Source organism: Zonotrichia albicollis, chromosome 3 (genome assembly GCF_047830755.1).
Source record: "Zonotrichia albicollis isolate bZonAlb1 chromosome 3, bZonAlb1.hap1, whole genome shotgun sequence".
Taxonomy (NCBI): Eukaryota; Metazoa; Chordata; class Aves; order Passeriformes; family Passerellidae; genus Zonotrichia; species Zonotrichia albicollis.
This window is the reverse complement of record NC_133821.1, coordinates 7,258,519-7,284,150: the sequence shown is the minus strand read 5'-3', so window position 1 is coordinate 7,284,150 and position 25,632 is coordinate 7,258,519. Positions and strand designations below refer to the sequence as shown.

General features: G+C 40.8%; 1 protein-coding gene across 1 annotated transcript in view; it reads left to right on the top strand.

Annotated features, from left to right (window-relative positions):
- Positions 1 to 25,632, top strand: part of CRYBG1 (crystallin beta-gamma domain containing 1) — a 96,496-nt gene that overhangs the window by 46,293 nt on the left and 24,571 nt on the right. The window contains exons 3-11 of the mRNA XM_005493007.4: positions 7,569 to 9,052; positions 14,979 to 16,428; positions 16,507 to 16,683; positions 19,076 to 19,123; positions 19,236 to 19,354; positions 20,693 to 20,855; positions 21,793 to 21,932; positions 24,908 to 25,034; positions 25,363 to 25,398. Of these exons, the coding sequence (XP_005493064.2) occupies positions 7,569 to 9,052; positions 14,979 to 16,428; positions 16,507 to 16,683; positions 19,076 to 19,123; positions 19,236 to 19,354; positions 20,693 to 20,855; positions 21,793 to 21,932; positions 24,908 to 25,034; positions 25,363 to 25,398 (3,744 nt within the window). The remainder of the gene's footprint in view (positions 1 to 7,568; positions 9,053 to 14,978; positions 16,429 to 16,506; positions 16,684 to 19,075; positions 19,124 to 19,235; positions 19,355 to 20,692; positions 20,856 to 21,792; positions 21,933 to 24,907; positions 25,035 to 25,362; positions 25,399 to 25,632) is intronic.

The window sequence follows — 25,632 nt, the reverse complement described above, 5'->3', positions numbered from 1 at the left end:
GGTTACATTTGTTAGTTGTGGCTTCTGATTAGGGGAGACTTAAAATTAACTCCAAGCCACTCTCTTCCTCTTCAAAATGCTTTTGCCATTTATCCTTTATTGCTTAACAGAAAAAGTACTTTCAAGTTCCTGTCTCTTAGAGCAAAACATACACATGTTTATTTTCACTCTTTACTTTGAAAGAGATAGTTTTGATGAATATTTACACTAAGAAGATTATCTAGTGATACAGCTCTGACCCAGCAGCAAGATTCAAAATCATGAGAGCGAAGATGTGAGGCTAACTCATATCCAACTTCCTCACTTTCTCTTGTACTGAAACACAAAGAGTTGCAAGTGCAATCATTTATGTTAATATGATTTTTTTTGCATATAATTTTTTTCTGGATGACTTTCAGGTTCAAGAGAGTTTAAATATTCTCTCAGTTATTCATTGTTGAATAATCCCTGCTCCTGCTTTTGGTGCTAGTTCTTTTCTGCTTCTTCAAGTCCCTTTTTAGTACCATTTTACCACTAATAGCTTGAAAAATACAGATTTAATATACTAACCTAGGAAGGTGAAGAACCAAGGATGCCAACATAATTCAGTCTCTTTCTGCATAAAGGCACAGAGGCATAGGTGATTTTTTTCTTTAGCCATCCTAAATTTGGATCAGAAAACAGTAACCAGGTCTGTGAGAACCAACGTGTGTGGTATATTTTCCCCTACTGTTGCATATCTGTGCTCTGGTATTGCATGTTAATTAATACACGTAAGGCGTTTGCCCAACACTAACTTTGTAGTTCTTTGCAACATGTTCTCTGCTTCTGTAGAGCTGCTTACTGAAGGACTTGCTGCCACCCTTCTGCAGTTCTCCTATCCTCTAATTGAGCCCCTTTCATAGTTCTAATTTGTCTGCCAAATGACTTATCAGTTGGAAAGGCTCAAGTCAGATATTACTTCCTTTTTTTTTTGCTTGTTTTTACCTGAGTGCTGCCAGAAGAAAGAAGGGGTTAAAGCGTGGGAGGATTGCTAAGAAAAAGGGTTTGGTTACTGACACAGGACTGCATCTCACACACACGATAGTTTGTTTATTCTTCTGTAAACAGCAGAAAGAATTATCATCATCATGGTAAGGCAAACAACACTCTCTTTTATTCCCTTTTTAAACCCCATCAGAAATCTTCATGTTGATACACAGTTACTTTTTTTAAATCATAAAATCTACTGATCTCCATTAGTTTTATAGAGCGTTTCTTTAACCAACAGATGCTCCTCTTGACAGAAGGGGAGGGGGGAAAGATTTTAGTTTATGGAAATTACTAGCTCTGGGGAAGAGGAGATGGGAGCAGACATGCCTTTTCTGACGTGCCCGTTCTTATTTATCTCCCTTCTCTCCTAAATACTCATGTAAGGATCTGTTTCATTTTATCAGTGCTTCTTTGTCTTTCCAGAGCTTTTTTGAAAGATTTCCATTAATTTGATTTTACGTGATTTGCTCCTTTCAGTTTTCCTGTTCTTTTCTAATACATCCAATATCTAAATCTTGGTGTTTGACACCTAAGAAATATTATGGTATAAAATAATTTATATATATGAATCTATGCTTCTTGAGCTGATTATTTCCTTTCCAAAAAATCAATTAATCATGCAGGCTCATTAGTCTCATTAATCTATATGCTGTTGCAAAATATTCAATTTTCGATGTACATTTGAACTAAAAATCTACTTTGACAGTGAAAAAATAAATTGGAAGCAGACAGATCCTGTTCTCTTGAAGATATGAAATGTTTCACTAAAATACCCTGACTTACTAGAAAATACAGTATGTGTAAAAATATGACTATTAAGAAAACTTACATTTGGTTCACTTCACTCTGCTCAAGTCTCACATTTATAGCCCCTTGCTTACTCAGGTAAGTTCCTGAATCTAAATAAATGTATTCCCTGCACAAATTGCTCAGGTAAAGCTGAAATTATTTTAAATCCAATTATTGCTATTTATATCTTCTATCTGCATAACAGGCAGATAGAAGAGCTGGAAAAGACAGGGAGTGAATTCCATGCTAGAGAGGACCTGTTAAATATAAAGTGTTTTTTTTCTCTAACTCTGAAGAGGACACTGTCAACCTGGAACATGGTATACTTAAAATAAATGCAAAATAAAGTTTAGAGAGTATATGACAAACTCTTCATATTCAGAAGGCAGTTTGGGAGTTAAAATAACATAAGCCGTATTTTGCTAATAGTAACTCCCCCTTTGTGTCTTTGAGAAGGGTCAGCATAAACAATGAACAATGAGTATAGTGAATTGAAGTAATTCAAATCCATTTGATTGACAGCAAGGTCAGTTAAACTGGTTAAGTTTAGAGATCATTTAGATTACCTTAAAATATAACTGCTTTTTTCCCTTCAGTGAATCACAACAAGAATTGACTCAGGTCACATGTTTTCTTAAGTACATTTTCCCCCCATGCTTTTAAAAGAAGAAAATAAGCACCAAGCCTTTATTTCCATCTGCAACTCATTCCTTCTCTCTCTGCCAGTAGCTATGGCACTCACCTGTAGGAAAGCAGTATGAAAACTCTTCTCTCGAGTGGGTCTTGTGCTTCTCAGACTTTTCTCTCTCTTAGCTTTGATTTGTATATTGCTCCTTCCAGTTTTTCTGTTAATATTTTCACAGCATGTTGAGCCAGCAATACTCCAGAGCAATTTTCAGCCTCACAAAGCCCAGCACTGTTACTGTGATATGTTATTGTGATATATTTCAGTCTCAGTCTTTGCAGAATGCTAAAACCTGAAGAGTAACAGTTTATTTATTTAAATTTTTTTGGCTAAAGCACTTTTTGGGATGTCATGTGACTTCTAGAACTTCCAGGCTTTCTGTTTCTCAGGGCTGGGTGAATTACAATAGTGTGATTTAAAGATATTTGACATTACTGGCTTTCCAGCATGAATACACTATTAGAATTGTTGAGGATAGAAGGGTCTCAGAAGTTTTCATGTTACTTGAAATCCAGTCATTTATGACATTCTAATTAATGATAAAGCTTAAATTTATTCTTCACTAGATGGTTTGTTGCTTTTTTCCCCTCTGAAGATGAACATATGCTGGAAAATAAATGTTTAAATTAAAGAACTGTCCACAGTAGATATTACCATCTATTAGTTACCACAAAGTTGCTAATGACTAGTGAAAATACTGCTTTTTTTCTCTAATGTGTGCTCTAAAAAGTGTCTTCATTTATGTTCAGCTGACTCAGATGAACTCATCTAAGAAAATAACATCCAACTGATACCTCAAGACACATCTTGAAGTTTTGATTCAACAGATCATAGTAGCTTATGCTCTCTTTTCACCGGAGACCAACAAAGCACATCTTTAATTGCACTGTTAAATTAGGGGTTTGGCTGTGGCAACTTACATTAGCTAATGAGAAAAAAAAACCCCAGCCGAAAACAGAGGAAATATTTAATACTAGCATAAACAGGTATGAATATAAATACAAACAACATTTACATTTCTTGGTTAAGAAGGCAGCAGCATTTTGCTTTCAGATTAGAACACAGCTTTCAAGGTTCATGCAGAGTGCTTGAAATGGCTTCCTCCACACTGTCCAAGGAATGGATAGGCAGGTCCTGTAGATTTTTCAGTTGCCAATGCCTTTGATCAGGTATTTCTCAAGCAGCTAATGTTTTAAGAATAAGAATGCTTGAGCATAAGCACATTGAAGAAGCCTGATCTGCAGAACAAGGGTATTTCTTGCCTTCTGAAATCAAACACTTCCATGCAGTGCTCTCAAGTCAAGCATTCTCATGTTGTGCTCTGGCAGGCTGGGTTCTACTCGGAGTCCCTTGGGATCCTTGGTCTCTGTGCCCTCTTGCACTGGCAATACTGGCTCACCTACATTTATCTGACTTAAAATACAAGCTCTTCAGGGCAAGTACCTGGTCTTTTATGTGTTTTGAAAGAGCTGTATATAATTAAGGTACTTTGTATGAAGAAATTACTTCAAAACAGTTTACATAGGGCAGCTATTTCAAGATCAAGGAAAAATCTTTAGCCTTGTTCCCTGAGGAAACAAGGCTTATGTGACTGGACTGGCTGGCTGTCCCTCCTCACTTCCATTCAACACCTTTTGAACTTGTTGGTTGCAGTTTAAACTACATTTGAAAGGGGGAGACGTCTCAATGATAATTAAGTTCCCATGGACTTTATGAAAATCAGTGGCTGGGAAGAGAGAAATCCAGATCCCCAGTTCAAATAACTAATTTTTCTAGGTGTAATCTTGCAAACTAAAAACTTGACAGCAAGTGTAATAATGACGGTCAGGTTGATAATGTACTCCCAACTACTTTAGAAGACTGACAGCTATTTCCATCCAATTGTTAATATGATGGTTGACACCATAATAAAGTTAAATTTCCCCAGTTTTGGTGTTCCAACAGTTTTTAGCATGAACAATATACTCATCCTCCTCACACTTGTAGATACTATGAATTATGGGAGAAATCAGTATCTTTCCTTATTACCTTAAGTGTGAAAATTTTGTATTTTTGCTTATTTTAGCTGGCGATGTTCATTATTGTCATCTTATCCTTTCCCTGTAATCAGTTAGTACTGGCAATACATACATAGAATAAGAAATTAATAATTGGGCTGCATTACTCATGATCTGATAGGGAAATTTCTAGGTGGTTTTGTTATCACTAAAGCCCTTTACCCATCTGAGCTGTATGAACTTAATGCAGCCCTTAATATTGCTCTTCACTTAATTGTTTTGGTTCTACTGGTTGAAAAAAGTCCTCAAAGGGAGTGGAAAAAGACAGGCATTATCTATCTCATTTGCAGATTATTTCACTGTCTAATAAAACCTAAACCCCAAACAATACAAAAACTTGAGCTTAAGGTAATGACCATTTGAAAGCCACAGGTGGAAGATCACTGTGTGAGGATACGGGTCTTGCTCGGTGCTACAGCTGCTTATTAGTTCAATGAGTGACACTGGGTCAACAGGAATAGGCAAAGACAAGGGTTTCATGGATTTCTGTTAGGTGGCAGCATAAGTCAACTCTGCCTTTTCCCCAATTTAAGCTCTGTGTTTTTCACGTTTTTTGGTATTTTTCATTTGTTTGGGCAAGCCTTTCTGCTGCACGTTCTCTGGCATTAAATGGGTTCCATGTGGCTCCCCTGAGTCAAGACTGTGTAGGCTGTTGATTAAGAAAAAATAACTAACTTAACACTTTTCCAGCTGGAGGAGGAAGTGGCTCCACAAAAAAGGTCTTTATTTTCTTCAATAGCCAAGGGGGCAGACACACCGCAGGCCGGGCACCCCGGCCAGCTGCAGGCGGGCTGACCTGGTGTCTCCCCCGCCTCCGCGCTGGGCCCTCAGAAGCTCCGAAGTGAGACTTGCGTGGTCCTTCCTGTTGAAGCTGTTCCACTTCATATAAGTCATTAAGCGTTAATTAGAAGAGGACTTGTTGAGCATTCATTAAACATTAAATACTAATTGAGCGCCCGGGGAGAGCGCCGGCACCATTCGGCCGCGCAGTCATTCTCACGCCGGCCCGAGCGGGGCCGGGGGCAGGCGGGGCAGCCCTGGCCTCCGGCAGCCGTGTCCCCGGCCGGGGGCGGCGTGCCCGGGGCGGCCAGGCAGGGCAGGCATAGTCGGGCGGCACAGACGGCAACCTGCCACGCCCGCCGTGCGAGGTGGAAGGTGCGGGTTCATCTCCCCGCGGGGTTTTGAACCCATATGTCTCACGGGGGCCCCGGCGGCCGGGCGGGGCCGGCCCCCGCACGCTTCCCGGGGTTGGGGGAAAGCCACGCCTGCTCCCGACACCTCCGAGCGGCCAGCATCGGGGGGCGGCCGGCTCACAGCCGCTCCACACGCTCCGCAGCCATCGTGCCGGGCGGGGACGAGCCGGTGCCCCTGCCCTGCGCCGCCCCTCTCCCGGCCCGGGCGCCGGCTCACGCCGGTCAGCCCGCACTGCAGCTCGCCGGGGCGGCGGCGGCGCGAACCGCCCTCCTCCAACCCTCAGTGCTTTTCCCTCAACATCAAAGGGCGTCGGTTTTGCCCGCGGCGGCGTTTTGCCCTCAATAACAAGGCGGCGGCAGCCGCAGCGCGGGCTGCTGGGGCACCTACGGGGCGCGGCGCCCACTCGAGCCCCGCCGTCCCCTCGACGGCCTCGCCCGTGGCCGGGGGCGCCCGCGCTTCCCGCGGCCTTCGCTGGGGGCCGGTCCGGCGCTGCCGCCGCCCCTCCCTCAGCGGCCGGGACGGGCGGCCCGGCCAGGCCAGGTAGAGCCGCTGCCCGCGGCGGGGCGGCGGCTCGGGGCGGGCTGCGAGGGCGGGCCGGGGCGGAGCGCACAGACGGCCGGCGCCGGGACAGCCGCGCTACGGGTAGCGGCGGTGTGCGTGGGGCGGCTTCGTGCAGGGGCCGCCGAGCCGAGCGGTGAGTGTCGGGCGCTCGGCGGGCTGGGGAGGTGAGGCGAGGATGCGGTGCGGCCGGCGGCGGGTAAAGCCCGCCACGGCACCTTCCTCCTGCTTATCCCGTTTTGGGATGGGGGAGGACAGCGGCAGCATCGGGCGGCTTCACCCTCCTGGCGGCGCGCGGAGCGGGGGCCGTGACTTTTGCGGCGCTGTGATGCTGGGCTGGTTCTCTGCAGCCGCACCCGCGGGGAAGGGATCGGGGGGCGCAGGGGCTTCAACTCCGGCCCGCCCTGAGCACTGGGGGACGACGGGCACTAACAGTGGCCGGGGAGCTGGGTGTCTGCAGCAGAAACAAGCTGGAAACTGCTGGAACAGGGTCCGTGCTGTCGAGGGAACCCGCTCTCCTCGAGAGGTCTGGTGCGCAGGAGTAGAAAGTACTCGCGGTGTTTTGAAATAGACGTCTCAAAACAAGTATTCATCGTACCGGCATGTAAAAAGGGCTAATGTATTAAAATGCAAATATGCATGTGTACTCGGCGATGCTGTTGCGTGTTTCCTGTTTACCATGTTAATTAGAAGTTGTAAGGCAGAACTTCGCCAAGAGTAATCCAGGGCAGTGTTTGACCCAGTAATGCTCACTGAGTGATGCAGTGACTTTTATACTTCTGGGAATTTTAGGCCAAAACACAACCCAAATATTTACTGAATTTCATTAATGAGAAATGTAAGACAACTTATACCTTTGAAACTATTCTCCCAGTATGGAGAGAAAGTTAAACTCCCCACTCTTGTTTTTCTGAGGAAAATTTTGACTGTGAAGTTTGACCCCAGTCTTGCAGGCACCAGGATGCTTTTCTGTAACATTTTGGGTGACGTTAACTAATTGTGCAAAATATTGAGATTTGGGATATATAAAGCTGCCATTATAAAGTAAGATGAGCACATGTGCAAACAAATGCAGGCAAAAATGTACAGAAGCATTGAGTCCTAATTGTTTTTCAAGGGTTTTGCTGTTCTTCTTTTTTTGAGAGCTAGAATTGTTCAGTAAACTGTTTTGTTTCCAGTCACTGTGTCCTTTTAATTTAGAGGTAGTCGTAGAACAAAAAAATGTATTTTAGAAACAATTTTGACATTAACCAAATGTTTGTTTGTTTTTGTAGTCCACCTCACACCTTCCAGATTCTTCCAGAGAAGAGAATAAAAAGAAACCCGTTTTGGAAAGACTTGGAAATTTGTTTGGTACAGGGAAGAGGAAAAATGTCAAAAGTTCACTAGAACACACTTCACGTCACAAGGGTGAGAGGTCAGGTTCTCCTCACGGGGCGCAGGCAGTCTACTGTAGGCACTTCAGAGAAGGACACGAAGCTCCTCAAGTAGAGAAACAAGTGAGAAACATAAGTGCCCTTCCTGAGGCACAGGAATATAATTTCAGTGGGGAAGTGAGACCTCTGTATCACGATACGATTTCAGAATGGAGCAGTAGGGGAGTCTCTTCTGACAGCGAGTGGTCAGCAGATTGGAGCGGCAGCAGCGAAACCATTAAAAACTCCTTCTGTGAGAGCAGCCTGAATGTGGAAACGCTGGGGCTGGAGAAAGAATCCGTCACAGATATAAATAATTCCACAACTCCAGATTTCATACAGAGCTTGAGAAATCTGTCTAGTGAAGACTTAGAAAAGAGTATCTTAAGTCACAAGCAGCTTGTGAACACGTGGGTGTCTGAGGAGCCCGGGCATGCAAAACCAAAGGATTTGCCATACGAGTTGGAATCTGCAGCGAGTGAGCACGCATATTCTGCTAGAGTGTTAACTGTTGATATCTATCTAAGAAAAACAGAGGAGCTCCTTAATGAACCCGTGACTCTTAAATCGGAAGAAAATTGCAGTGATTTGGACACAATGGATAAAAAATCTGCTAGTAAAAGATCTGGAAAACGGAGAAAGTCTCAATCATCTGGCGACATTCCAAATGGAGAGAGAAACCAGTCTGAGAATACTGCAAGGGAAGAATCCGGTTTTGAGGATGATGCCCATTCTGAGGTGTTTTCAGACAAGATAATAAACTCTGAACGGAAAGTGAGGTCTCTTCAACAGACTCCTGAAAGAAATTCCTCTTCCTCAGGTAGCAATCAGGACCTAAAAGTTGGATCTGCTCACAAAGCGGCATCTAAAGCTGAAGCTGACAAGGGCAAGCAGCAGATCTCAAACACAGGCTCTGCGAGGAGAAGATCATATAAAAAGAATCAGTCGGATACTGTACCCATTTCCCCTACTGGTTTGAAGGGTCCGGTGAAAGATTACTCTTCAAAAAGGCAACCTTTAGCATCGCCAGAGACTAACCCAGTGACAAAAAGAACTTCAGTGGAGAAGGGAGCTATACCTGTGGCTTTTGGGGAAGACAGTTTGGAGTCTCCCAAAGCTTCTTTGGCTGCTAAGACAGAAGACCTGGTGTTTTCTGAAGGCAGAAATGATACCAAGGCAGTAAAGAATGGTAATGGTTCAGATGGAAGAGCTTTCTTGCATACTGATGGAATTAAAAATGGAGACCTGTGTCTGTCAGCTGAGAGACAGACAAATTCTGATTTAGACACCTCGAAGCTGAAGAGTTTGGATTCTTCCCGAACAGTCATGACAAAGATTAGCCTGTAAGTAATAAACCAGTTTATCTTGTTCTTGTGGCTGTAATTTTGCTTGTACCTGTGTTTAGAATTCTATGGAAATGCTAGCTGTGTATCTGTTATCTGTCTAAATTGTTTGCAGTTAAAAATTGTTTGCCCTTAAAAAATATGTTACCATAACTAAAGCTACCACTTAACAAGCACTGTAGTCTACATGTATTAGGAAAATAATCAATTTTTATTTCTTTAAAAATTGATAGGGAAGGTCTTTGTCACATCCACTATATGGAATAATTTAACATGTATAAAAACTGCTCAGTCATCATCGTTGTGGATCAGATTAATTCATCTGTCATTGACCTTAATTAATTTTTTTCTCATCAAATCAGAATGTGGTTGAAGATTTTTTATGTGAAAATCGTTTGAATTAGACATGTATTCAAGTTTTCTATGAAACAGCCTAAGTTCTGCTGTTATTTTATGAAGAAATGTAGCATGCAATGTAAAACTTGATTGTTCAAATGATATGATAGATCACATTCCAAAGTTTTGAATACATACAGCTGCTTTCTTAAGTATGTGCAGGGTGAATCACTTAAATTTTGATGCATGTGAATAACATCAGATATTTGCAGAATGATGCATATATTAGTTTTCAGTTTTTGATTTTACACTTGAAGAAGCTGTCTCTGTCAAAGAGGCGGTCAGAGCTTCACTTAGGATTGTAAAGAAGCAGCTGTGTTTATAAAGTTCACTGTTATCACCAGTTGAGGCCAGTGATTGATTACTGGGGTACTGTTGCATTCTCATCTACAGGCAATGATTTGTTTGCATTATTCACTTCTGTTGTTTGGTTGCCACGGCTGTGGGCTGTGTGCTGTTGCACTCCTCGTTCTGACATGTTCAGTTGTAGGTGTGGGGGCACTCTGAATCCTGTAGGGCCACCTGAGGTACACTGAGTGTTGATAATTGTCCTTGTGTTAGAGGGACAGGAAGGTTCAACATGATGGTTTAAGAGACACGTCTGTTTGCAATTATGCTTCCCACATCTGAGGAGCACAGGAGCAATTTCCTTTGCACAATTTGTAATACTCTACACCTGAGTCCTTAATTTGTTACTTAAGTTTGAAAAGCCTAGTACTGAAAGTTAAACTGTGGCATTTTTGTACTGGGTGATGCCTTGCCATCTGGCAGTACAGATCACAAATCTTAAACTCTTGAGTTTGTATCTTTGCAGCTTCAAAGGAAAGGTAGCTTTCATATTGTTTTTTTCTGTGTATCTCCTGGGCTTGCTGTACAGTGAATTATCTTTTACTGTACTTATAAGTAACAGACAAGTGTCCTGTCTGAAAGACCGAATTTTAACAATAAACAACCTTTTCTATTTCATCCCTTTTTGTGGGGTGTGTGACACAGTGACTTGGCTTTATCTGCTGCTATAGGAACTTTAGCCTTGGGTGGGGACTGCCGTGTTGCCTGCAAGGTTTCTGATGTGTCTGATAGCTGTCATAGCACAGCACCACACCATTTCCTTAGCCAGAATTACATGCTCTGGTTATCTGGTATTATTTAGAGTCATTCATTAGAACATATGAACTATAAACCTGGATGGGTATTTAGGTGCTGTAAAATGGGAAGGGGAAAGATAGTGCCATTACTAGAAGATGGTGTGTTTTTATTCTCCTGTTATCAGTGTGAACAGATAAATTTTTCATTTTCAAAGGTCAAAAAGGTTTTTTTAATAGTTCACATTAATTCCTTTCTGGTTGAAAAATACCCATTTACTTAGAGATTCCTGGGCCCCTTGTAAGATGGATTTTATATAATACAAGTAGTTCTCCCTTAAAAATGCATGATATCTCTTACTAATGACATTGTGCCATTCCCAGTTCTGGGAATCAGGTTTCTTTTGGAAGCAATTTCAAAACAGGTTAGTTTCTCTAGTCACCTCCAGAAATGCAGGCTTCCTGTAAATAAAGATAGCATTTTCCCTCTTTTCTCCATTTATGTCTGTGTATTGGACAACTTGAAAGTCACAGGATACTTTGCTTCTAGCTTTTGAAAGGGAAACCTGTCAGATTTGAGTCTAAAATGAGGTTGATGGTAAATCTTAATTGGCAAATAAAACCTCAGGCAGCAGTCACTTTGATGTGCTTAGCGGAAAACTTGGCTTCAGTTGTCATACTTTATGTTCAGGCATGGTTTTGTAGTTGCTTTACATTTAAGCTCACTTGTTGAATTATTCTTCTCTTTTCACATGCCATTTTTCTTTGCTCACCTCAATCTGATATTTTGGCATCAGTGTTTTTTTGGCACCACTTGCAAGCTTGATGGGTGACTCACCTTCCATTTTTGACTGTTGGGAGAGGTTTTACTGCTTGCTTCCACAGTTTAGCTGCAAGGTGTAACCACAGAGAAGGACATTGGTATTTCTCTTGTGCCTGCTTGTTCCTGGTGTTGCAGATCAGTAGGAATGAGCCACACTGGACTCTTTGTAAGAAAGTGTTTGTGCTGTTTTTTCCCCATACAAGATGGAAGGCTTAAAGGACATTCAAACAACATTTCCTTTTAAACATGCTTGGAGACCCAGTTCTTGCAATTGAGTGCATCTTTTGGCTGTATTTAGAACCTGTATTTTGTAGTGTGGAAAAAGGTGTAATGAAAAGATTAGAAGAGGCCAGCTGTAGTGAGTGGAGCTGCAGGTCTGAGCTTTCTCATGCTCTTTGGTCTCAGCTGTTTGGCTGCTGCTGCTGTGCAGAAGTACTGCAGAATACAAAATACAAAGTGTTGAAGTGGTTGTTTCTGCATAAATTTGCAAAGCTTGAAACTATACCTTTGAGGGGTGAGCTTTTCATTTAAAAGAGGTTTTAGATGTGGCTGATAAGTATCACTGTTAGCCCTTAAACTTGCTTGTGTCAGGGCATACAGAGAGACACAGATTTTTATGGGGAAATGCATGTTATGTTGAAATAAATGCACGTACTATTGCAAGTGATGGGCTGACAAAGGGTGGTATGGGAATGCATTTGTTAAGATAATTGGGCCATTAGTGTTATCTCTTGAAAATACAGGTAAAAGGAAAGGATAAGTACATTTTTCTTCTGATCAGAAAGGATATGAAAGATCCTGGTGAGGAGGAAATTCAGCACGTGTCAGTAGTGCATCATTGTACCAGGTGAAGGCTCCATAGGCAGGAGCATAGCCAGCAGGTCTTGGTGCTCATGGGCTACATCTGGGTCACTCTGTTGAGTTGCAGCTCTTCCTCCCCTTCCAACTCTCTTCTGATGTAAGAGAGATGTTCCCAAATCGGAATGAGTCCAGCAGTGAGCCATTAAAGAAGGTGACAGCTCTGGAGCAAAGCTTGTATGAGGAGAAGCCGAAGCAGCTTGGTTTCTTCAGCTGAGAGAAGAGAGGGATGCAGATAAACCTCTGTCATCTCTCACTACCTATAGAGAAGGCAGAGCCAGATTTGTCCCTGAGATGTTAAGGCACAGCAGCCACAGCTGCAAGTTGTAGCAGTGAAGCTTTAATGGGACATAAGACAAAAATAATTCACAGCAACAGTGGCTGCCCTGCTGCAGTGCTTCATGAGGAAGGTTGTGAGATCTTGACCCTTGAAGTTATTCAAAACTTGGTCAGGCAAAGCTTTCAGGAACTTGATCTGACTTTGAAGCTGTCCCTGTTTTGAGTAGGAAGTTAGGCTAGCTGATCTTCAGAAGTCCCTTGCAACTCATAGTCATTTTCCAAAGAGAAAAGTCAGAAAATAATTTAACTTTTAAAAGTTTAGGAAAATCCAGTTGTAGTTCAAATGAAAAGTAGTGCCTCAATATATTTAATTTTATTCTCTGTGATAGTTCCCTTCATACCTTCCCTCTTTCAGGAACATTTTGGTTTTCTGTTTTTCCTTAAGTTTTCCAAGTGTGTTTTATTAGCACCCATCTGAAGTATGGCCAGTGGATTTTAAGTTTGCTATTTCTTCTTTTATTGATCATGCATTTTTCATAATTCTTCATAAAGTTCTGAACTAGCTTGAGTAGGCTGGTAGTTAGAGGGAGCAGTGTTGGGAGGTCTTCTCTGAAATCACATGATGACAAGAAGGACATGGAACTGTGGAGCAAATCCAGAGCAGGGCACAAAGTTGATAAGAGGACTAAAACACTTTCCCTATGGAGACAGGCTCAAAGAGTTGGGGCTTCACAGGGAAGAGAAGATTGCACAGAAACCTCATAAAAACCTTCCAGTATCTGAAGGTGGGGGTCTACAGGGAAGCTGAAAAGGAGCTCTTTGCCAGGAACTGTAGTGATAGGACAGGGAGTACTGGGTACAAACTGAGAGACAGGAAATTTATGCTGGATATTAGGAAGAAACTTTTTACTGTGAGGGTGGTGAGACACTACGAAAGGTTGCCTGGGGAGCTTGAAGATGCTCCAACCCTGGCAGTGCTCAAAGCCGGGTTGGAAAAGCCTTTGAGCAACCTGGTCTAGTGGGAGGTGTCCCTGCCCATGCAGGGGAGTAGAGGTTAGATGATCTTTTAAGATCCATTGCAGCCTCTTAATAGTCTATGATTCTATGATTTTTAACAGTTGCTCCCTGTATAGATTTGTAGATAACTATTTTTGAATCTTCCTGTTATTTCAGTAAGTTTGTTCCTCATGGTATTCCCAAGAAATAAAGCTTGTACAAGGAGAGTCTTGCATTAAAAGGGTTTAATTTCTTACTTGGGATGGAACACTTGAGGAAGAGGGGAATGGATCTCATATTTTGGGTTGTTCCTATATCTCACACCTCTTTCTTGGGCTGAACAGCTGTCTGAGAACTTAGTGAACACAGTTTGTGTAGGTAAAAGAAGAAGAAAGCACTTAAATGCCAGAATCATCCATTGATTGGTAGAGCATTTGGGACCCTGGAGATTGCTGCAAGCTATTTTCTTTTCATCTCCCACCTTTGTCAGTTTTCATGTAGGCAGTTTCTACGTGTCCTCCTACTGCTGTGTCCCCAGGTTCCTCTCTGGAGAGCAGGACTGTCTTGGAGGTGATGGTGGGCTCCTTGACACTCCTTAGATCCAACTGATTAATTTTTAAGCCATCTGCCTTGCATCTTCACAGCTGTGCATACTGTACAGTATGTAGCAGCAAGTTACATGGACAAATAATTTTTTCTAGTTGTAGGTATTCAGAGAAAAGAGCTTGAAACACTCAGCTGTGCCTTCTGCCATAGCACAGGAGTACTGTGTGCATGTACTTGTATGTGCCTCTCTGTCCACTCTGATAGAAATGATTTGTGTTTCCAAATTCAATTCTTGTAAAATTATTAGGCTTAGTTTATGCAGTTTAAATTGTTAGCTAAGTTTACATGAAAGAAGTGGAAGAGTCCTCACATGTGGTGTTTGCTTAGCCAAGGTGGTGATGCAATGCTTGGGGACAGCTGACATTTTCTGCACTCATGAGAGTGGAAGAGTTTCCAATTTGAGGTTGCTTCTGCAGTGTAGGTGTAAAAGCTGCAAAGAATCTGGTCAGATGTCTTCAAAACTCAGTGGAGAGAATATGTAAATGTTAACCAGCTCATTATCACCTTAATGAATTGGGATTTGTTTTCTAAACTCTGTAGGGAATTGCATGTTTATAATTTATTCTGCCTATTCAGTACTAAATGTTAATGTCTGTCAGTCATAAGTAGTTGAGTTCTCTGCCTCAATTGCAGATGCTGTAAGTTGCTGTGTTTATTTTACTAACCTTAAAGAACTAAGTACATGTTTGAAATGCATATTCCTTATTTAGTGTCTTAATTTTTTAAATCCATATAGTTACTCTCTTTTAGTTGATTCCTTTTGAGATATCAAAATTTGAATTAAGTCTGTGGTTTATAATTCTACTTTTTGTTGTTTTGAAAATTGTTACAAGCCTGTTCAGTATTAATTAAAAGATGTCATTCTGTGTCACTTTGCCTCCTGCAGTCCAGCCAAACCGAAGAACATAGAGCTGAATTTTAAAACACCTACGAATCAAGACAGTTTAGAAAGTGAGCAGGACACTCTTGAAAAATCAGTTAATAAAACTAACAGCAACATTGCCAACAAAATTTCCTTGTTTGAAAACAAATGTGCTAGCCAGAGCCAGAGGCCTACTGACATCCCTGCTTCAAAAAATAATGCTGTACCAAGCACATTTGTTGGCAGAGCAAAGCTGAAATTTGGAAAACAACCTAAAGAAAATGAGCAGCCTGATAAAACATTAAATAAGCAAAGCAGTCGCCAGAAGTTATTTGAGAATGGGACACTGGAGAAAGAAAGCACTGCAGAGTTCAAAGGCAAAAATGGAGAAATCTTTACCTCTTATGAGGATATTGGGAAGACAACAGAACTTAAAGTAAAAGCTGCCATATCCCTTTTTAACCAAAGCAGCAAAAGTGATGGTGGTGGTATTTCTCTGAAGCAACCAGAATCAGAATTAACCACAGCAAAGAAAGAAAATTCACCTTTTAAACTGCCTTTGCACTCACCTGTAAAAACTGAAAATGCTAGAGATCCTTTCTGCCAAAGAAATTGCACAAGCTCAGAATTCCATAGAAATGAAGAAAAAGTGCTGCCAAACACAGAGGCTTTATCACCGTGCAATGATGATAAATATCCTCTACCATCTCAGGTGTCCAGATCAGAATTTAAGAAGATGGAAAATGGAGACAAAATGGTAAAGCCAGGAGATTTGAACTTTACACCACTGCAGTATGATGACAGTAATCAAGACAGTGTATTGGAGTCAGAGCACAACAACAACACACAAAAGAGCCCAGGGGAAACCTGTAATGGATCTGCTGAAGACGACAGCATTTTTGATTCCCCATCTGACATGAAGAAATTTGCTGAAACAATAAAAAACTTGGACAGCTCAGTTTGTTTACCCCAGAAAAAGAAGAGGTCAAAGCTTCCCAAGTCTCCAGCGCCCCACTTTGCAATGCCTCCCATTCATGAAGACAACTTGGAGAAAGTATTTGATCCTAGTGTATTTACTTTTGGTTTGGGACTGAGGAGGGAAAAAACACAGGATCTGTTACCAGCACAACAAATTAAAATGCAAAGCCTGGAAACAATAGCCAAAGTCAGGCCCAAGCGTGCATCAGCAGAGCAAAGTATTATATTCAAAGCTCTGCAGCCATGTCGAGAGGAACCTGTCTTTGCTCAGGAAATAAATGGGAAAGAGAACATTGACTGTACAGATGGTGAAATTAAGAGATCACGGCTTGAAAAAAGCTCCCTCTTCTCAAGCTTGCTGTCTTCTAAAGAAAAGTTTTTTGGCTCTTCTGTCGCTTCAGTAAATAACACAACAGCTTTTGCAACTGACTCCTCGGGGATGCCTCCTTTACAACAGGATGTTTCTGGGCCATTCATCATGCCTCAAAAATCTGAGGTAATAAAGATCATTCAGGAAGTGGAACAATGTTTGCTGACCTGCTGAATGACTGTTAATTTTGATTTTGCAATTCAGTCTCTTTCAGATGTGAAGTTTCCAAGTTTTGTGGAGAAGTACCTGCAAGCAGATAGTGCCAAAAAAGAACTAAGTTTACAAATGCCCAACTATGGCAATCCTGAGAAAAGTTTTTCGAGCTGGTTAGGAACAAGCAGATACGAATCAAATGTCCCCCCTGGTTTATTAGATGTGGATGTAAGTATTGTGCTTTTAAAAAGCTGCCTGCAAAGTTATCCAGCTTTTATGATTTTGATAGACAATGTGCATATATTGTTTTGTTTCCCCTCTTTGGGATATGTATATATGACAAATACATTGAGGTGAACTTAGGTATGGTACCAGTTTTATCTGAAAAGGAAAATGAGACTTTTTGCAAATATGAATGGAAAGCATTTTTTGAATATGTCTTCATACTTGATTTTGTATTATATTGAAACAAATCTTATGCTAACTTCAATTTTTTTATTGCAAATTAGTAGAATGCTTTCTGTGAACTTCAGAAAGCCTCTGTTGAAGTAACCTTTCTTCTCTTCCAACAAGACATTCAGCCATTGTACAGTTAAATAAGTAACAGAGCAATTTTTTTTTAGCTCTCTATTGTATTCCCATGTATTGGCAGAAAAATATATATATTCTTTAATAATATTGTTATGACTGGATAGTAGTGATTATTGAAAGTGCTGCTACAGTGTAGGGCTGTCCCTAGGTCTGATTACAAGCATCTGTTCTTCATGACTGAAGACAGACCTATGTTTTTCCCTCAAAGCAACTTTAATATGGAATATATTTGTAATTTCTGTTTTTAAAATAATGACTCAATTTCCTGTAGTATTTGCTATTTCTGTTAGTGTAAGCCCTGATTGTGACCTGAGAGGAGAACTATAAGCAGGAGATCTAAAAACCATGTGAAGAAATATGTTTTCTAAGGTTTAATGTAGCCACATGAACAGGACCTGTAGAATTGAAGCGGCATGTAAGAAGTTTGAGAAATACTTTCCAAAGCTAATGGTAATCTGCTATAGCAGTTCTAAAAGGAGCTCCTTTCTTTGTCACCTTGCAGGAGACAACCATCCATGGTACCTTAGAGTTCTGAGAATGTAGATTCTTCTTTTATGGGAAGTTTTCTTAATTAGAGTGGAGATGAAAATTAGGGGGTTATTTACAGTAGTGTAGATTTATGTTACCAATTAAAGAGGCTTTCTTATTCTGTTGGTCCTGCTTGGATTTAAAAACTTGAATTTAAAGCTAAGTGCCTAGCATTGTATTAGTTTGTTTTTTGCTGCTTACACTGTTTTTCTTGAGTGGGTTTCAATTTTGCAGTAGAATGTGGAGGTCTGATACAGCAGTGGAGTGTGTACATACCTAAGACTTTAGGCTTCATACCTAACCCTTTAGGCTTCAAAGGGTTTCTGGATTTCTGTGGCACTGCTGCTGACTGAAATGTTTTGCTCAAGTTCGGAATCAGAAATGTTTCTGTGAGGTGTACCTGCTGTGCATCTTCCACTGACTAAGAAAATGGTGATGCAATGGCTAGTGGGTGATGTGAAGGAAGCAGTAAGGGCAGCCCAAAACAATGACTTTGGCATTCCTCAAAACACAGAACAAGTTTTAACTGGAATTGAAGCGCAGGCTAAAAAATCAGTCATGCTTCAACATGTCTTGATGATGCCTACAAAAACCTGGTGGTGGTTAAGAAGTGCCTTGCGACCACTGCCTGCTCTGCATGTTAACTACCATGTTCTCTTTAATTCCTTGCACGTGTTGCTGGTTGCCTCTTTAGGGGCAGGATCTGTTTTTGTCTTTTTGTTTGTGTGAATCATTCCTAGAAGAGCAGGACCCTGTCCCAGAATGAACACTCCTATCCTTGCTAGGAAACCAAACACATAATTTCAATGCTTGCTTTATTGGTTTGAAGGTGACGTGATGCAACCACAACTTTCCCATATATTCTATATCATACAATTTACTGCTGACTTCAGCATTGTTTTAGATTTTGTATACCTCCATGTTTTAGTTGTTCTGAATATTTTTAGTTTATCACTTAGTGCTCAGTCTCATGCTCTTTGAGGAAACTTGTTACAAAATTGATTATGCTAGTTAGCTCATACATGTATGTACCATCATGCATCCTCAGTATTTTCATATATTTCTTAAAAATACACTGTGCTTTATGGCTTGACATTTTTAGACATTTCAACTCATCATTATTATTGTACAGCATGTATCAGTGGCAGCTTTTAAAGCAGTCTCTTGGTATTGAAGTCCTGGGCTATGTAGGAACATTATCAGGATGATTTTAAAGCATTTCAGATCTGAGGTTAGTCAACTTCAGTGAGATGATAATTCAGAGTTTTTAAAAAGTGTATAAATTTATGCATTTGTGACAAGATGGTGCTCTGCAAGGGGAAGTAGAGATTGAAGTGGTAAGTAGGTATAGTTAAAAGGTTACCAATCTTTTACTATTCAGAGTATTTTTTATTTTGTTCTACTAGCCCTTTTTCTATACCTGAGTATCTTTATTGAAAATGCTTTTGACTTTGTGGGGGTTTTTTTGTGATTTTTTTTTTCTCTTCTCACTGTCTATTAGACACTTCCAAGAAATGGACAAAGTAAAATCAATCCCAGACCTGGCAAGGTAAGATCAATTTAAATAGTTTTAGTGTTCCTTTCTATATTTAAAGCTTAGGAAGATAGAATTATATGTTACTGGTGTGTTTTTCTGTTTTGTTGGATTTTTTTTAACACAGCTGGTGATATACTGTGACTCAGAGTGTCAGAAAGCTGGCATTGAAGTTTTCCATGATGTTCCAGATTGCAGTTCTTGGGTTCTGTCACCAACAATTTTAGTTAAAGTCATCAGAGGATGGTAAGACATCAATTTTTACTTTTTATGCAAAGATTTTTACTCTGTCCAAGAATGTTTTGAAGCAGAACTGGCATGTGATTCACAGTAAGTCTGGCTTGTAACAATGCAGAGCTGTGAGCAAGAAATAGGGCATTTTACCTCTGCAGCAGGAAGTTCTGAGCTGGAAAACCTATTTCACTGACTAATTGAGTGAGTGTCAGCATCTGGCAGGGTGTGAGATGTCACCAGGCATAGGTGTGGGATGAAATGACAGATTCTGTTCATGCCCTTCAATTCCTCTGGTCATTAGGGATTCTTGCCTAGTATTTGGATTGGGCTAAAAGGCTAGAGAATATGTTTAAAGCTAGCTCTTACATAATGATGTCATGACCAAAGGAATAGGATGGTGCTGTAGAGATAATTGACTGTTTCTCTGACAAAAGGAGGGATTTTGCTCTAAAAGCTGTATTGCCCAAGAGTAATTCAAAGCAAGTTCATCTCCTGCTTTCTTCATAGCATCAACAGAGGGGCCATTAGCAGTGTGGCTAGCACAGCAAGTTGTGCTGTGGCCAGGCTATAATGCAGTCAAATAGCAGGTTCTCAAAAGTAATTATCTGATAGAGAGGTGCAGACACAAGGGCTAGCCACAGTAGGAGGTACTGGGAAGCAAACTGATTGCTGTTTAGCTTCAGAAAGCTGGAACAAAAACCTTTTGATCTCTGTAAACCAGGTTGTCTTTGCTAGCATGGTCTAGAGGGACTGGGTCTGAGGTTTTTCCTCTTTCCATTGAGAGCCTGAGCGAAGGATTTGTATTTGCAGATGGATAAAGTTCTTATTTAGTTATTTATTCTGTTCTGCCATTAAAAATGAAATTGTCCTTGTCTCCTGAGCAGTCTTACAATCCTCTGGAACATCTACCCCAGCTCCTGTGGAACTCCAGGCTGTTGTTCACAGGATCCAAGCAACTTGTCTGTTAATACACGATGCAGCAGTCTGCAGTGTCATTGTTTTCTCTAATGTACAAATTGGTTCTGATTAGTATTTCATACAATAAGTCTGGTGTTCAGAGATAGTAGTCTTTGCTGCCCCAAATCATCAGTTTTATAAGGTGGAGGAGTTTTTTGTGAAAGTACAATTTAACAGTAGACATTTTTGTTTTTATCATTGTTTTCAAAGTATCATAGAGACTGAAAATGGCTTGAATCAGCTGTGTTGGGTAAATAAGGTGTATTGGGGAAATGGCAAGAGTTTGGAAACTGTACTGTGTATGAAACGGTTTGTTAAGTGGGATCATGATTTTTGCCAATCACACTTGATAAAGCACCATGAAAAATTTGATTTCTAAAATTTTATTTTAAGCTGGATACTCTATGAAAAACCAAATTTTGAAGGCCCCTCTATTCCATTGGAAGAAGGAGAGTTGGAACTCACAGATATTTGGGGTGCAGGTGCTTCTGAAGAGCAAAGTGACTGCACATCTCAAAAGCCTGCAGTAATTGGTTCAATAAAACATGTTGTTAAGGCAAGTAATACAAGTAAAAATTTTTTTAATAGATCTTGATGTATAGTGATGTTTTATACTGCTAGAGCATGTGATTGGTCTATTAGGACACAAGTGTAACATGAGCTACAAGTGCATGAAACAATATTCTATGTTGAATTTCCTGTTTAACCAGAAAATGCCTGTGGGGGCTTCTGTGCAGTGGGGCTTGTGGTAACATCAAGAGGAAGGACGGGGCAGGAACAGAACTTGGTGGGCTTTATTAGAATAGCCACCAAAATGCTGCATTCAGCATATGCTTTGTAGTCTGGTCAGTGTCAGGAAAAGCGTCCCAGAAAATCACCAATAATTTGGTATTTTCAAACTAGGGCTTTTTCTATTTTTCCAATACCAAATTTGCACTCAATACAGACTTCATTGTGAAACACCAAACTTTGGTTTGCCTGGTATGGGCAAACTTACCAGTGAGTTTCACATGATGGAACATCTTTTCTATGCACTTTTAACCTACCATTAAGTAGTTGCAATTGCAGGTTACCAAAACAAGCACAAGCCATAAAGTTATTTGAGTAGGAAAGGAAAAAGGAGGTATATTGCTTGTAACTACAATTCTTGTTTAAGTTGCAGTTCTCTTCAAGGATGGCTTGTTTAGTATTATCTTAGGATTTAATTTGCTAGAGGAGATGTTAACTGATGAAAGAAGATGCATTCCTGCCTAGATGGCAGAAAGTAAACAATGTAAATGCTGATTAGAGATTGACTGACTGTCTTGCTTCAAACAGAGACAGGCAAACTGGCTTAGCTATACTTTTATTATAGGCATCTAATAGCAGTAGCAATTGACAAGGGGGGGAAACAATTTAAAATAAACAGGTGTTTAAAAACTGATTTAGTTATGCACAGTAATTATAGAACTCCCAGCACAGATCAAGTGATTATGGCAATCTTCATTTTTCAGGATTACAGGGTTTGCCGAATTGATTTGTATACAGAGCCTGAAGGGTTAGGAATCGTGACTTCCTTTTTTGATGACACTGAAGAAACAGGGGTGTTTGGAACCACTCAGAAGACTTGTTCTATTAAAGTGCATTGGGGCATGTAAGTATGCAGCTCTGTATGAATGTGGAGTGTGATGACAGGAATTTGGTTTAAACCATTGGTTACACCTGTCAGACTCGTGAACAGGCTGTATTTATTCTAGTCCTATACTTTGGCAGTCTATTTGTTGACAGTAGAGTTAGTACATCACTGTAATGCTTCACTCTTGGGGAGTCTGACCTAGAATGTTTTGTTAGAGCTAGATTTTCTTCTGCTTGCGTGTAGTAAATACTGAATAACCCTTGTGTATTTGTAGCCAAGGAATGAGTTTGCCTCTTCTGCTTTTTCTCATTCAGCCAAACTTAACATAAGTGAGGGTGGGGAATGGATTGTTATAATAAGACCACATTTCCCACTTGCTTTCTTCTAAACTTGAAATCATCCAAAGAAGAAAATTTTTGAAGTCCTTATAAACTAAGACTTAGTGCTTTAGAGTCTCCACACGTGACATTGTTGTACTTCACAGTGCATTTTGATCTGGGCTTTTATGGTGATGTGTAATACAAAGAGGTTATGTCGCATGAAAATATCTGGCCATCTGAGTTAGGAGAGTAATATTGTGAACTAAGCAGGCTTTTATGAGAAAGGAGACCTCTAAGGAGCAATCCAGGTGCTGTACCAGTATTAGTTTTCATGTCTTAATAAAGAAACTAGTAAAAAAGTAGTACGGGGAGAAGTATGCAGAAGAGAGAAAGAAGCTTCTTTCAGAAAAAGTGAGACTGGAGCCACTTCCAGTTATCCTGCAGAACTTCTTATAGGGTGTACAGACCTTGGTTGTTAGCTCTTATGTTTGGGCACTTATAGCACTTGCCTTGCTGCAAATAGTCTAACTATCAAAAACTGCCTAGCTGAAGGCAAGTGTTACATATCACTTTTTATAGAAATATGTAAAGCAAAGATGTTTCAAATCTACCACATGATATACAGACATTTTTGTTGTTAGGCAAAGGATATTTTATCTGAGTAAATATTTACACCTTGATTTGTGGAAAAAAATGAAGCATTTTGGTATGTAGGCAAATTTGAAAATGTCCAAGTAGTTGGTTCTCTGACAGGAAGTTATTTCTGGTGAACAGCAACCTCAATCCAAATTACATGTCTTGCAAGAGTAAGGAAATCAGGTGTGTTATTTGCAGGTTAATTGTTAATTCACTTCATCTATGTCTCCATTTTATTTCTGTCTCACTTAAAAGCTATCTGTGACCAGTAAAATTACAGGTTTTTTTGGAAGAAGGCAGAGCCTGTGCACATCTGAGTTGTCTTTATTTTGCATTAGTGTAACAGCTTGTTTTACTAAATCCACGTGAGCTCTTGCTGCTTTAATATCTCTCTTGCAGTTGTATCCCTGAAGGAAAGCAGACTCATATTTTCCCCAGGAAGTGAAATATACTATTTTTCAACTGTCTTTCTCAGATATCTGCTTATTAGTACAGTGTAGAAAGAAATCACTTCCATGAGAAGTTCTGCAGAGGGCTGCTGCTTTTTTGTATGTTGCAGGGTTAGGGGATTTTTTGCCTTTAGTTTACAAGCATGACATAGTTCACTGTGTTGGCAGGTGAGGGAGGTTCTGATTCTGAGTCACCTTGCCATGTGGGTGTGGTTGTATCATCTTAAAGTTTCCCAGTGTTCATGCTTAATTGCTGTTTGTTAAAAGCTGCCAACAAAAATGAGTCAATGCACCTTTATCTTCTGACTGTACTCTCCTTGTTCTTCCATGTGTGTCAGTTCTTGCAGTGAAGTTAGTCATAGAATCCCTTAGGATGGAAAAGGCCTTGTAAGACCATCCAGTACCACCATTAACCCAACACTGCCAAGGCCACCACCAAACCATGTCCCCAAGCACCACTACTGCACATCTTTTAAATACCTACAAGGATTGTGACTCCACCACTCCCCTGAGCAGCCTGTTACAGTGATTAACAACTCTTTCAGTGAATTATTTTTTCCTAATATCCAATCTAAACCTCCACAGGTGAAGCTTGAGGCTACTTCCTCTTGTCCAGTCACTGCCTGGCTACAACCTTCTTTCAAGCAGTTGTAAAGAGCAATGAGGTCTCCCCAGAGTCTCATTCTTTCCAGGCTGAGCACCTCCAGCTTCCTCAGCCATTCTTATTAGACTTGTGCTCCAGACCTTTCACCAGCTCCACTGTCCCCTTCTAGACATGATCCAGCCCCTCAATGTCCTTGGTGTAGTGAGGGGCCCAAAACTGATCCTGAAACAGCATTTGAGATGTGGCATCACCAGTGTTGACTACAGGCGGACAGTCATGCCCTGTTCCTGCTTCCGCACTGTTGCTGACACAGGCCAGGATTCCATTGGCCTTCTTGGCCACCTGGGCACAGCTGGCTCATGTATAACTGCTCTTGACCAGCACCCCCAGGTCTTTTTCTGCCACGCAGCTTTTCAGCCACCCTTCCCCAGTCCTGAAGCACTGCTTGGGAATGTTGTGACCTGGCACTTTCCCATGTTGAACCTCATCCCATTGGCCTTGGCCCATTCATCCAGATCCCCCTGTGAAGATTTCTTACCTTTCAGCAGATCACCCAACTTCTCCCACCCAGCTTCTTGTCATCTGCAAAACAGCTGAGAGAGCATTCAATCCCCCTCATCCAAATCATTAATATTAAGGTATTAAACAGAATTTACCCCAGTACTGACTGAGCCCTTGGAGGTAACCATGTGTAACCAGCCACAAGCCAAGGGTTTACTGAGTGGTGTGAATATGGGGCACACCATGTATCAAACATTCAGCTGCAGACAGTAATGAAACTAAAGCACCTTACTTGTTTCTTGGAGCCATGTGTCTGCAATGAAACTATACCAATCTGAGTCAGTTTATATTAGCTTGGAATCTCCCTTTAAAGGGAACAGTGATCTTGTTCCTGAAGTAAGCATATTGTCTTGTTCTTTACTGCTCAGAAATGTTCTGGGGGTTTTATGTCTTACTTTTGTCCCTCTACCCCTCTACTTCTAGATGGCTTCTTTATGAAGAACCTGGTTTCCAGGGAGTCCCTTTAATGTTGGAGCCCGGTGAATATCCTAATTTATTATTCTGGGAGAAGAAGGAAGCCTACATTAGGTCCATGAGACCCTTGAAAATGGTAAACTACTGCTACTACTTATAAGTTAAATGACCTATGTTTATGTGTTAGAAATAATGTATTAAGGTGGTTAGATTTGTCAAGACTTAGAAAAATGTAACTCTTTAAAAAAAAACCTATGATTTTTGGTCTATAAAATTCTTGAACCTACAACATTTGATTTCATCCATCTTTGCCATTAATCTGCCATTTATTTTCACTTGCACTCTTTAAGGAATATTTAATCTTAGTCCTGACTTTTTGCAAAGAATTGATTCCTTGTAGAGACATCTACCAGTGTCTAAGTCATGAACAGCTTAATTTTTTCTTCTTTTTCTTCCTTTAACAGGGTGGTCGCAAAGTTGAATCCAGTGGGGAGCCAAAGGTAAAAGTCAGTATGTGTTGATTGTCCAAAGTTGTTTTACAGCACATGAACTACACATGGGTAGATAAGTATGCTTTGATTGGATACTGATGCTTTACTGGATAGCCCTTTTTTATGTGACCACACCATGAAAATACAACTTCTGTTACATTTCTGCATCCCTCACATGCATAAATGACAGTATTAGCAGCAATCCAGATGATGCAGATGGGTAATGAATGCTCAAGCACTCGC